The following is a 14,187-nucleotide window of genomic DNA, read 5'->3' on the forward strand; positions in this document are numbered from 1 at the left end:
GAAAAAAATATATATATGCATATTCTAGATATAATACCAGGATCTGGGAGTTCCGAGTCCAAAGCCTATCGGAGGAGAGTGAAGGGGACATAAATAAAGCAAAACTGCCCACTTTTTTGTCCAAAGGGGGTGCAGTCGGAGATTTGTTTGGGGAGAGTAGGGATGGGGCAGCTGTGTAGCTGTCATAATGTTTGCAAGTTTCTGCACCTGTCTGCGCCTTGGGTCCGGGAGGATGCCCCTCCCTTTCCCCTGGAAGAGAGAGGCAGAGTCTGGGTAGGGTAAGGGGCAGCAGCAGGGCTGACCCAGAGGCATCTGCAGGCCAGGGCTAGGCGCAGAGGACAGGGTGCAGACCCCGCTTCCAGGCCACCCTTCAGGTCCGGGCCAGGCTGGGGGTTACATGGCCGTGGCGTGGGCTGACGAATAAGGGTCTATGCCAGTCTTGGTCATGCCTGGGAAGAGGATGTAGGCGACGGGGGGCTGCAGGGTGGAGGCAGACCAGGCAGTACAGTTACAGGGCACCACGTAGCCGGGGTTGGTGGGGGACGGGTGCGTGTGCGTGTGCTGGCTGGGGCAGCTGAGGCTGCCGAAGGCGCCGTTCTGGTAGCCCAGGGTGGACGCGTAGGGCAGCGCGCTGGTGGCCAAGGTGTGGGGCACTTCACCCATCTTCTGGATGGCACTGGAGCTAAACTGCGCGGGGTCCAGCAGGGAGTAGGGCGCCGAGGCAGGCGGCAAGAAGGCCCGGGCTTTCTCGGGCGCGCTCAGGAGGCCGTCGGAGGCCCCCACGGGCAGGCCGGCCGCCTTGAGCGGGTCCGTGTCGCCCAGGTAGGGCAGGGGGAAGACATACCTGTCCTTCTTGAGCAGGTTCTTGGGCTTGCGCCGTGGCCGGTACTTGTAGTCAGGGTGCTCCTTCATGTGCTGGGCGCGCAGCCTTTTGGCTTCGTCGATGTATGGCCTCTTCTCTGCCTCCGACAGAAGCTTCCACTCGGCGCCTAGGCGTTTGCTGATCTCCGAGTTGTGCATCTTGGGGTTTTCCTGGGCCATCTTGCGCCGCTGGCCCCGGGACCATACCATGAAGGCATTCATGGGCCGCTTGATGTGGTCTGAAGGTTTGGACATGGTCCCGGCGGCTAGGCGGGCGGGGGTGGGGAGTGCAAGGGGCTCTGTGGGCGAGCCTGGGAGCGGTTGGCAGTCTGTCTTTCCGTCCTGAGCCGGGACTCTGAGCTCCCCTCTCCTTGGCGCAGCTGAGGGGAAGCCAGAGAGAAGAACTGATCCGGCAAAGTTCAGCTGATCATTCCAGTCCCAGCACCCAGGTAGCCCCCGGGGGGCGAACCCGGACAGGAAGGGCGGGGGATGAGAGGGCTTTCGGCCGGGGGCTGTGGGCACCTGAGACTGGGGCCCAAGTACCAGAGTCTCTGGGATTAAGTGGCCAGGTAATTTTCTGGAGAGGGCAGGAAGCTCCTCCTCTCCCTCTCCACCTTCGCCTTCTCTAGTTCCCTTCTCTTCTTTTGCGTCTCCGGCCGTGGCTCCCCCCTCCCCTGACTTCCCCGGAGCTGCCTTGCCTTAGCACTGCACCTGGCTGAGAATGCGGGGAGGCAGATGAACAGGAGCCAAAAGCGGCGAAGTTCAAAGGCGAGGTGGGCCCGGACAGCACGCACTCTGACATAAGCGTGGGGCGGTGACTCCCCAACCTGGGCGCCAATCAGCTGCAGAGAAGGCGAGGGGGAGCACCTGCAACGCGCGAGTAGAGGCTAGAGGGAGCGACACTGGTGGGGGCGGGGAGAGGTGTGTGTGTGTGTGTGAGAGAGAGAGAGACTGAAACCGAGAGAACACAGCGACTAAGCTCAGGACTGGCGACTTGGGCTCCACATTGTCTCTGGCACTGTCAAAAACTAAAATTCTTCGTGCCTCCTGTTTCTTTCCCGGTTGTGCAAGAGAGAATTAGGACTTGGAATACAAAGACCGGGGGGCGTGGGTGGCAGCCAAGGGAGCTAGAGGAGAGCTCGTGTTGATAAATAGGACAGCCTTGCCACGAAATGCAAGGACAGCATTTCCCCCCTTGTCAAAAATCCTTGGAAGAGGAAAAGAATATATCAAACTCAGGGTAAAAGCGAAATAAACTTTTTTTGCGCTAGATCTTCCGTTGTTCTTTGGCTGCGTTCACACAGAAGGACCCTGCAGCTTGGCCTCCACCTCTGCCCCAGGGTGAGGCGTATCTCTGTGCCCCTGGGCATCAGAGCAGAGCACTGAGTCCAGGCCATAAGGCCTCTCTTCGGGCAGTACAGAGGGTCGAAATCCGGGTTGGTGAGCCCTTAACAGCACCGATCTGCTCTTCACTTTAGCTGAGAAAGTGTGTGTGTGTGTGTGTGTGTGTGTGGAGGGGGGCGGGGGTGGAGGGATTCTTTCATGGTTCTTATTTATGTTATCATCATCATCATCATAATCATCATCATCATTATTCAGTAGTCTTATTATTCAACTCTCTTCCACAACTGCCCACCTGGAAGAGCAGCGAAGAGGTCCGGTGTGGGGGCCTTCCTGATGCCCCCTTCTGCACCCCTACAGGGAGTCTCGGGCTGTACTCAAAACTAGGGTCGTTTTATCCCTGGGCGCCTTTCCACCCAGAGAGGCTTCGAGACTCCAGACTCGTTTCTGGAGTCAGATGAGCATTCTTCGGGTAAAGAGGACGAAATAACCCGCAGAGCCAAACTGCGAGCCTGTTTCCTTTGAATAATTGCCTGCCCGATGTGAAATGCCCTTGGGGAAAATATTTATTAAATGGAAACCATTGTCCCACTCCCGGCAGGACCTGCGTATGTTCCGGGCTTATTGGCTTTTGCACCAGCTTCTCTCAGGAGGACAGGCCAGAAACGCACGCTGCTCTGTCGGCTTGAGGAGCTGGGGATGGAGGGAGGCGGCGGAGTGGGGGTGGGGAGAAAGGCGGCAGGGAGGAAAAGTCAGGAAGGGAGAGTCTTTAGCATGCACAGTGTCAAGTTGGAGAACACCTTGCTTCTTCCTAGGATTAGAAAGAGGATGGGATTTTTCACCATTAGCTCTCAATTCAGTGTGGGGGACGCTGTTCCCATTTTACAGATTAGGAAACTGAGATTGAGAAAAGCTAGGTGACTTGCCAGAATTAACTGCGAGGTAAATGGTGATGCTTGTTGTAAAGGATTTGAAACCACTGTTTTCCCCCCTATCCCGCCGGCATCACATCTGGGAATTCAATAGTGTTGCAGCCAAACTTGGAACCTTCAATTTATACCAGAGCGATTGAAAGATCTGCCTTGCAGATTAATTGCACCTGAGAACGGATCCTGCTCTTGATTGGTTTAGAAACCGACAGGTGCCGTTTCTCCGATCATATGCGATCCGCGAAGGAGTTACCTCCAGGCGCGTTGGCGAGCAGGTCAGCAGCCTTTACTTCGAAACGCACTTTTCAGTCTAGTTGGGAAGAGTCGCAGGCAACCACTACGTAGTTCAGACCAGCAGTGCTGTGCGAGAGTTCAAGGACCTGCCCGAGATCGAAGTCCACCAGCCACTGATTCTAAGTCTACCGCAGAATCCCAGGGGCTCTGGGAAGGAATGAGAAATACTCATATTTGCAGAGAGGTCCAGCATCCAGTGGGGACCCGCCAATCTCTCTCACCCTGAAACCCTCAGGGGATATGAAACCTATATCCAGAGGTTTGTGTTAATACAAATCAACCTTTTGGAAACTGCTTAAGGAGGGATCTGGAACAGGGTTCTAGGCACTTTTCTCTCCCCTGAGCCTCCAGACCAACTCCAGTCCCTCGCCCCCAGGCACTTCCGGGGCATGTGCACACTCTCCTATTTCCTCCTCCTAAGAGGGGCCGCGCTCCTCTGCAAGCCACTTGCACTCAGCCCTAGGTCGCAATCCAAGAACTATTCACAGCCTAAGAGCTATCCACCATCCAAAGTGAATTAATATGGTGAGTGCGCTACGGTGGCAATTTTTGCTCCGGAGCCACCTTACTTTCAGGAATTCGGGGGCGGGGGGGGGGCTCAAACTACTTGGTCAGACTGACCCAATTAGGTATCTGCATTAACATTGAGCTTCTTGTCCTGGAGTGGTAAACTCCCCTGTAGGGTTGAGGGCGCGTTCCTGGTCTTGAACTCGCTTGCCTCCTAGGAGGAAGTAGCAGATTCGCACACCACCTTCCGCAATGCTGCGTGGCCACGGGTTTATTCAAGACTCCTTAGCGGGCGGGGCTCGAGAGTTACCCAAACCTCTATTGCGCTGCGCTGTTTTCCAATCTATTCCCCTCCAGGCCAAGACCACCAGGCAGCAGATCGAGAGGGGGGATCCCTGGGGAGAACCTGCAGTTTCTATCACTGCTAGAATGGGCGTTAGGACAGAGGTCGCCTAAAGGCACTTCTTGCTTTGTCCACAATCTGAAGTTTGGACCTCAGGCTGCCACTCCATTCTCCAGGTAGGAGATGTTCTTGGGATGAGTTTGTTTGTTGTTTTTTTTTTTCCCTAGGTTTGCGTGGAGAATCTGCGCACACGCTCTATACACGCTTCTTTACTCAGTGCAATTACTTAAGACACGCCGGATGCCTGCCTTGGCCAGGTGTTTGAACACGTGAGCAAAAGAGATTCAGTGATCCTTCGCTGTTCCAATAAAAGTGAAGAAAGAGACCACGGAGGGAGGTCAGGAACTTATCCGCTTCCAGGGTGAGCCTTCTACTATAGCCCAACTTCTCCCCTTTCCTTTAGCCCAATACTTTCCTGTACATCAGCATCAGTATAAGGCTATCATTGCCTCTCAGGAGACTTCTTTGATTCTACACTAGGCAAGAACCCCTATTCATACCCCTCATTCTTTCCCCAGACTGATGTGCACACCTGTCGCAGTCCATACAGACCCCCAAACTTGGATACTTGGAGGGCAGAGGCTGTGTGCTGTTCATCTTTGGACATCCCATCCTCGCACAACTCCGATCTCAGAAGGTAAATTATAAAACGCTTGCATCTGTCCAGATACAGGTAAAGTTTTCCAATAGATCTTTCCCTGCCTTGTGGCTCAGGGGATAAATTTCCAGATGCAGCCTATAAATAAAATAAAAAGTTGGGAGCTTCGAGGCCTTTCCCCACCTGCCTGGTCTCTACGCTGGACATTACCTCCACCCACCCCTGGCTCCACTCTGGTGGGTAGAAATCAACCCTCGGAGGCCTGTGGGACTGAGCAATGCTGAGTACTGAGGGAAAGTTGCGCAGGCTGTGTCTTGGAGAATGCGGTTGCGGTTGCTGGTGGAGATAAAGAACCGAGATGGCTCAATACCTCGCCCCCGCTCCCCGCGGGGTTTCTGAAGAAGTCAGGAGAGGAGCCTGCGTGCGGGTGCTGAAGGTCCAGGCTCACTCATTGTTGTCCCTCAGGGAGAAATTGAGTGAGGTCATAGGTGCTGGTTACAAGGACCTTCCACAAGGCCTTGGCACCAGGTGGCTGCTGGGAGTGTGAGCAGCAGGCAGATTCAGGCGTCTAGTTGTGAAAGCATGAATCCTGCGCACCCCAGAGTGTAGACAACTCAGGAGCCACCATTAGAGTTGAAAATTTGATTTCAGGAAATAATGCCGTTTGGTCAAATCATACACTTTTAATTATTATTACCAAGATATTTTAAATATGTGGCACCCTGCTCTCTCCTATCCTCCCTCACCCCGTTTTATGTTTCAAAATTCAGAAACCTCACAGTATCCCATCTCTGCAGAGTACTCAAAAGGACCCAACGCTCCAGCCTTATTAAGTAAGACATTTCCTAGTAATTGCTTGGGGTCTTCTTTCAAAAACCCAGCCCAGTCCACTCCAGCATCTTAAAATTTTATAAAATTCCATGTGTCCCTGGAAGCGAAGACGGTACTGGAGGGTCTGATTTCCACCAAGAAACAAAGAGAAACTGAACAAACTATGGTTCCAGGACAGACACCTAGAGTGCCTGCAATGGAACACAGTTGCCATCCCTCAGCTGGCAGAGCTGGCAGAGCTGAGCTGAAGGACATTTGTATCTGAGCATGCCCAGCTAAGAAGACTTTTTGATGCTTCATACTGCCTTAACATGAGTAGTTTACCTCAGGCAGGTCTGTTTGTAGGTGAGATCATGTGACTCACAGTTGCATAACTTCTTCACACATCTCCCAGAAAATGGAAGGGTAGAAGCAGGAGTAGGGCTTTGAAATCTCTTATCCATTTATTAATTTGACAACTGTTATGAGCACCACTGTATGCTCAGCACTGTGTTAGGTGCTGGGATATATCAGGGAACAAGACCTACAAAGGCTCTTCTCCCATGGTAATTATTACAGCCCAACAGGAAAAGAGACAATAAACAAGGAACAAATTCTTGGGGTGATTTTTGGCTCTACCAACAAATAGCTGTGTCATATCCAGCAAAATTCTTAAATGTACCTGTGTCCTGATTTTCTAGACTGCAATGCAGATATAATGGATTCTTATCAGGGCTAAGTGATTGTATATTTGAAACGCCCTTAGAATAATACTGGGCATATAAAAACTGCTCAATAAATGACCAGGTTGTATTATTTTATCATTATGTTCAAGGAATTAACTCCAAATAATGATAAGTGCTGAACTGTTAATCAGGATGATGTGATACCAGTTGAAAGAAGAATGGTCCTGTATACCTTGGGTGGTCAGGGACCTGGATACAAGAAGGAGCCAACCTAATGAAGGAAGGGGGAAGTAGGTAGGGTCATTCCAAAGAGGCAAAACTGGAAATGCCACTGCTGGAGAAGACCAGTCAAGGGCACCTGAAGGATTTAAGGAGCCCATGAGGCTGCAACCTGGCTTTGACCCTGGGGAGAGTATAAGGAAAAGGTAATTATTAAGCCCAACAGGAAAAGAGACAATAAACAAGGAACAAATTCTTGGGGATGATTTTTGGCTCTACCAACAAATAGCTGTGTCACTTCCAGCAAAATTCTGAGTGAGTTTGGCAGCATCCAGATTATTCAAAGCCTTACAGACCCCATAAAGAGTTTGGTTCTATCATAATACACTGGGAAGTCATCAGAAGTATTTAATAATAATAATTTTAACAATCATATAGTAAAATATTGGTCACTCTACTTGTGGAGGAATCTCACCTCTGACCAGGGGACAGAAGCTCTATAAAATGACTGATGGCCCCTTGGGGCCAGATTTTTGACCATCCCTTAAACATTAAAGGCACCTTGTTGAATGTTTTGGACTCTTTTAACCCCACCTTTACTTCAAGAAGTATAGGAACAAAACAAAGGATGATCACAGCTGCTTGCAATTCCAAAAACATGCCCATTACATCCTTAAGTATCAGTGACCAGCTGTGACACTGACACTTTTCCCACTTCCCTCCAAGTGTAGCTCTCTTACTTCCCTGTGAGAAGTAAGAGAAGTTGATCCTTTAAAGTTGATCCTCCTCAAAGTTGATCCTTCCTGGAGAAACTGAGTCAACATTTAGACATTTTGAACATCTCAGTCTGAGAAATACAGGTTTCACATATGAGCAAATGAGGTTTCTTAGGATTGAAAAAAAAATCCCAGTGATTATTAAAAACAGGAAAGACTCATTTTGTTTCTAAGAATAAACGCCAAAGAGTGTCAACATTGTATGCCTCTGCCATGGGTTTTATTGTATCTAGGTATTTCACATGCATTAAGGCTCCTCTACCCACATTCTTCTAATGTAAGAATCCTTGGTCAGCTTTTATCATAAACAATATTCTTTAAGGCTCTGTGTTTGCTTAGTGCAATTGGCCAAGTTATTGGAGCATACATTCTCTTGCCAGTTTTATCACAGATTACTCACTGCAGAGGATAAAAACAAACTCTGGCAACAAGCCCCAGTCAAGGATCAGAACACCAGTTCCTCCTTTTGTGGCACCTGCCTCTGTCCCAAACCTAAACAGCAGGAGGTAGTAAAGCAGTTAGCAGTTCCAAGAGGTGCTACATTAAACACGCTGATTTCATGTTCCTATTATTTCTTTAAAACATTTTTACATGTCCTAAAAGATCAACAATACTAAATATTTATTTAATAAGAAAGTCATTGAAATATTTGCTGAATGAGCTGGTGGCTAAGCAGAAAAAAAAGCATAAGAAGACCTACCAAGATTGCTAATTACTGTGAAATTCTGGAAAAATTACTAACCACTTTTTCCTCACCTGCAAAATGGGGATAATAATACCATACTTGTTGCCTGTTGGGCCCTATATTAATTATTTATTGCTGTGTAACAAATCACCCCAAAACTTAGTGGCTTAAAAAATGTTAATTTTCTTGCATGGTTTCTATGGGTTATGAATCCAGGAGCTGCTTAGCTGGGAATTTCTGACTCAGGGTTTCTTATGAAGGAACAATAAAAATGCTTCCAGATTGCAGTGGTTGTAGGACTTGACTGAACTGGAGGATCTGCTTCCAAACTCATTATGTGGCTATTGGCTATTCTTATTAGATGGGCCTCTCCCTAAAGCCTGCTCATACACGGCAGCTCAATTTCCCTTGTGCATAGAGTCTGAAAGGGACCCAGACAGAAGCCTGACCCAGTGTGGGAGGGGACTACACAAGACTCTTAGCACCAAGAGGGTATGATTGGCCTATCTTGGGGATGCCTACCACTGGCTTCAGCTGGGTAACAGGCTGAATAGAGTGCTGTAGGAAGCACAGCTCCATAATTCTAAGTTACAATCACTGGTTTTGTTCTTCCCAACCTGATCAGAGACAGGCTCTTGACAGAATCATGCAGAGAACACCATTTAGTGCTCTGCCTCCCTCAGCTCCTTTCTCCCACTTCCACTCCTCCAATGCAGTTCTATTTATAAGTAGTTTTTTTGTTGAATCAATAATTTTTACATCATTACACTTATGCTACTGTTCCCAGTCGAGCATTTTAGTATATTATGACTATTTTCCCTTTCCTATTTTCTAATAATTTTCACTTACTTGGTTTTCTTTGTAGCTGTTACTGATTCTCCCCACTCTTTCCTATAGCCTCTCACCCAATTTCCCACAAGGCCACTGTCTTAGTCCATTTTGTGCTGCTGTAACAGAATTCTTGTTCGTGGGTAAATTAGAAAATAAGTTTATTTGTCATGGTTTTGGAATCTGGGAAGTCCAAAATCAAGGTGCTGGCATCTGGAGAGGATTTTCTTTTTACATGATAACATGGTGGAAGTCATGATAGATAGATGGAGAAAAACAAGTGCAAGAGAATGTGAAACTTTGCTTTGGCAATAGTAGCTGCTCCTTGTCCCCCGATGGATACCTGAAACTACAAGATGGTACTGAATCGTGTAAGCACTATATTTTGTCCTATCTGTCACATCTATGATAAAGTTTAATTTAAAAATTAGGCACAGTAATTTATAAATTAATTTATAAATTTATACATAGATTGATGACGATAACCAATAATAGAACAATTATTGATAGGACAATAAAATGGGACATTAATAAATAAAATGAAGGATGCTTGAACACAGACATCATGATATCCATGAAGTCTCCTAAGATACTAAGGGCAGGTCACATACAACATGGATATACTGGAGAAAGGGAAGATTGTCATCCTGGGGAGGATGTAGTAGGATGAGCAAGACTTCATCATGATGCTCAGAATGGCATGCAACTTAAAACTTACATATTTATATTCCTGAAGTTTTTCATTTAGCATCTACGGACCATAGCTGACTATCGGTAACTGAAACTGTGGAGAGTAAAGCCACAGATAAGAAGGGAAAACTCTGTAATAAGTCCCTTTCTCAGTAACAACATTAATCCATTCATGAAGTCAGAGACCTCATGATTTAATCACCTTTTAAAGCTTCTATTTCCCAACATTATCGCATTGGGGATTAAGTTTCTAACATAGGAACTTTGAGGAACACATTCAACCGCTGTAGTCAGTCCTGTCAGGCAATGAACTATTCCTGTCTCTTCTTGGAGATATTCTTTCTGGTGGTCTTTTCCTTCTGGGTTGACTTCTTATTTTCTGTTTCTCACAGCTTACTCTTGTTTTACTCTTATGTCTGGTTACAGTGTACACTACAGTATTTTCGTCAGGGTGAAGAGATGACTTGACACTGGCAGTCCTCACCATGAGTGGGACTTGAGAGTTCAACTGCTCCAATCTGGAGAGGTGGCTTCTCTGCCTAGTGCATGGGGGTCTCCTTCATCTTCACGCGGAGCATTCCCTTCACTTCTTTCCAATGTTTCCATTTTTTGGTGCCCTTCTCATGTTTCATTCTCTTGTTTTTGGGTTACAGGAATGTCAGGTGGTCACTTGTTTCTCCTCATGGCTCTGATCCCCTACCTCTTACTTTTAGAGCATCTTTCTTCTCCACCTCTTAGCTTTATTTCTTCCCTCCTTGCTGGGAGTCAGTGTCCTCATGCTGCCAGTGGCAATATTGCTCTGTGATTAGATAGTCCATGCTTCTTTACCATCACTAGAACTCACCCTAAAAACTTATAAGGGGACAACTCTATCTGAAATAGCTCTGCCTAGGGTCTGGAAGACCTGGCATCTCTGATTCTACTATGTTATTGGGGAGAAGATGAACTTGTACATGGGTACATGTTAGTTAGGCTCCAGACCTGGCAAGCCTTGTCAAGCTAGGCGGAGAGAGCCCAACAGGACTTGATGGAGGAGCTGGGTAGGGGAAGGAAAGGAATCTGTCTATCCTGGTGCCCAGGGATTTTAACTGGACCAGTGGAGCATGACTGAAATTTGAGAAGTCAATTTGCAGTAGAAAGTAATAGGAGGGCACATGATTGTGGCAGGTAGCAGCCAACAATTATCAAACACTTCTTTACTTATACCATGTTCCTGGTAATTTATTTTTATTTTTATTTTAAAAAATTTTTAATTGATTTTTTAAAAATAAATGACAGCGGAATGTATTACAATTCTTATTACACATATACAGCATAGTTTTTCATATCTTTATATACATGTATATAAAGTATCTTCACACCAATTCATGTCTTCATATATGTACTTTGGATAATGATGTCCATCACATTCCACCATCCCTGCTAACCCCCTGCCCCCTAACTTTAGCCCCCACCCCTCTGCCCTATATAGAGTTTATCTATTCCTCCCATGCTCCCCCTCCCTACCCCACTATGAATCAATCTCTTTATACCAGAGAAAACATTCGGTATTTGTTTTTTGGGTATTGGCTAACTTCACTTAGCATTATATTCTTCAACTCCATCCATTTACCTGCAAATGCCATGATTTTATTCTCTTTTATTGCTGAGTAATATTCCATTGTGTATAGATGCCAATTTTTTTTATCCATTCATCCACTGAAGGGCATCTAGATTGGTTCCACAGTTTAGCTATTATGAATTGTGCTGCTATAAACATTGATGTGGCTGTGTTCCTGTAGTATGCTGTTTTTAAGTCCTTTGGGTATAGGCTGAGGAGAGGGATAGCTGGGTCAAATGGTGGTTCCTGATAATTTACATAAACTCTTTACATTCATTGTTTTATTTAATATGCAACAAGTCTAGGTGGAAAGATCCGTCATTTCCCTTATTTTGAAGATACTGAAATTGAAGCTCAAAAAGATTAGACAGGACTTGCCTAAAAAGTCACAGAGCTAGTAAGTAGAGCATCGAGGATTTGATTGTTGTCTCACCCGTGCTATCCCAACCGCCTTCAGTGTCACCCTGGGAGAACTTGGATGGCACCTAAGCATGGTAGGGAGCAGAGGAGAACTCTGTGGATCCTTGAGGGGTGGGTCTTCCCAGAAGGATGTCTTGACCCTTCCCAGAAGGGTCCTGTTCTTTCATAAAACAGGGAAAGGTAGCATAGACTGAGGGAGGGAAGGAGGCACTTCAGGTAGGAAGGTATATCATTGGGGCAGGTATAGAGATGGGATGAAGGACTTACATGAATTGGAAAAAGGTAAAAGGCAAGGTGGACCAGATACCAATGACACTGGATCCCAGAATGAGGGGACTGATACTCTCAGATGAGCAGCCAGAACTGTGTGCTTTGGAGATGAGGAATGAGATTAAAAATAGGATTTTATGAAATCCAGAATGAGAGTATCTTATAGATGGATGGAAATAGGAAGAAATTGGAAGTTATTTTGTATTTATTTACTTTATTTATTCGGGGTAAGCAATTACAATGTGACTGTTAATGCAACATTTATTTCAATGAAGTCCCCTAAATTCTTACTTTTATCAGAAAGCAGAATGTCTGTTCTGCTGATGAGGACTTAGTTTGGTAGGTTATTATGGTTTTAACTGAATATATCTTTCAACAGCTCTTTGCTAAAAATATTTTTAGGTTTGTACTTATGATGCTAGAGTGGATTGATTCCCTTATCCACCTATATTCAAGGGCTAAATACAGTTGGATAAATTTAGCTATGATTAGCCTAGACTATAAGTCAGAGCAGTCCATTTGTAATACTTGGATTATAATTTAAAAGATAATTTCAACTCTTGTATTTTATAGTACTTATTAAGCACTGAGACTCTCCCTTGTTTTTTTTTTTAAACTTCCACAGTAGACACAAAATTATGAGAGAAGTACCACCTTGGAATGGCTTGGCAACCATCTCTTATGTACATGCATGCATGTCATGGGGCCAGGAATGATACCCAAGCCAGTCTGATCCTATGCTACCAGGCTACAACCCTAAAATACTTGTTTACAGATGTCTAATTGAAAGGCACATTTATTATATAGGTGAAGATGGATTTGAGCTGGGTAAGTAGGTTAGACTCCCAGCAATTCTTTATATGGTCTTGGTTGATGACATAGAATCATGTCTAAACCACACTATTGCAATTCTCTAACTTACTAACATAAAGTCTGTGATAGACAGTGCTGGTGACCCAGCCAACAGTCATTACCCTAGTCTTTCTTTTTAATAGGACCTTTACCTTTTCAATTCCTGAGATTGCTGATTAAACTGATAGTAGACTTTCCATTTCTTCACCAGTGACGGTTTTAAAAGGGGGCACGTGATCCAGCCTGGCCAATGAGCAGAATTCTGTTCAGGGGTATTGCTCTGGGAAGAGTTTTCTTTGGTCTTCAAAGGAGTTGCAGAAGAAGAAATGACCCCCAAATTTCCTACTTCTGCATGTTGTTGTCTGCATGTCACTACTTCACCACTGCAATGAAGGCAACCCCCAGAGACCACAAGGGCAACTGGCCTAAGAGAAAATGTTGATAAAATGAGGATGGAGGATGGGGAGAACCTTGCATCTTGGTGGCTTTGTAGAGTTGTAAAATCAACCAGCCTTGGAACCCAACCATGAAACTTCCTGTTGTGTGAGATAATTAATTTTCTTTATTGTTTAAGTCCTTTCTGGTTAGGCTTTCTGTTGGTACAGCCAAAACCTCACTGTACGATAGCAAAGACTCCCATCTTCACCACCTCAGGTTGGGTCTGGATTTGGATTTAGCTGAATTTATACAACCATGGCTGAACTTTCACATGTAGAAGCTGAAGCTCTTTTGGTATGCACATCTGAATCTTCTCTGTATAGATTTTCTGTTCAGCTATACTCTATTTTCACATACTTTAATATAGTAAAATTGTGATTATTTTTACTGGCTGGTTTATTTAGGTTGGCATCTGCTTGCTGTATAAATAATCCCTCCGTTTTGCAATCTGGGAGAAATAGAGGTGAACTACTTGATTCTTCCCATGATGATTTTGGGACAGCTGATACAGTTCTCCCTTTACAACTTCTGGGGGAACATGTATCCCTAGTGGGATTGAGAATTTACCTCCTTATCTCCTACATTAGGGCAGCAGTGAGTCCTATACTGTATGACTTAGTCATCCTGGTCCAACTGCCTGCTGCTGCTTACACATATCTCTCTCTCTCTCTCCTCTCTCTCTCTTCCTTCCTTCTTTTCTTCTCTTTCATCATTTATCATTTTCACTACACTTCCTCTAGTGACTAAAAATCCTTCAAACTCCAGCCATTTTACCTGTTAGGTCTCCCTTAGTACTTCTCTATATCCAAACTTGGCTTATTAACCCATCTGTTCTTTCTCTCCTAGTTGCAGAGGAAGAGGTGACCTCTATGACTGAATCATTCCTGCATCTTATTGCTCTAGGGCTCTTCATATTAACATTTTTTTTTGCAAAGATGTCATCCTTTCTGCCTATAGATAGGCACTGTTCCCTTGTCATG

The 14,187-nt window shown here is 45.7% G+C and overlaps 1 protein-coding gene across 1 annotated transcript; it reads right to left on the reverse strand.

Annotated features, from left to right (window-relative positions):
• Positions 1-393: 393 nt before the first annotated feature.
• Sox14 (SRY-box transcription factor 14) lies at positions 394-1,116 on the reverse strand. Its single transcript, XM_046431247.1, has one exon. The coding sequence runs from the start codon at positions 1,114-1,116 to the stop codon at positions 394-396; it is 723 nt and encodes a 240-aa protein (XP_046287203.1).
• Positions 1,117-14,187: the final 13,071 nt, after the last annotated feature.

The sequence above is a fragment of the Marmota monax genome, unplaced genomic scaffold, assembly GCF_021218885.2.
Source record: "Marmota monax isolate L192 unplaced genomic scaffold, Marmota_monax_Labrador192_F-V1.1 WCK01_AAM20220418_F8-fsc00022, whole genome shotgun sequence".
Classification (NCBI taxonomy): domain Eukaryota; kingdom Metazoa; phylum Chordata; class Mammalia; order Rodentia; family Sciuridae; genus Marmota; species Marmota monax.

Bases quoted from the DNA above. Each gene is read 5' to 3' on its own strand.
- Sox14 (XM_046431247.1), bottom strand. From the start codon at position 1,116: ATGTCCAAACCTTCAGACCACATCAAGCGGCCCATGAATGCCTTCATG.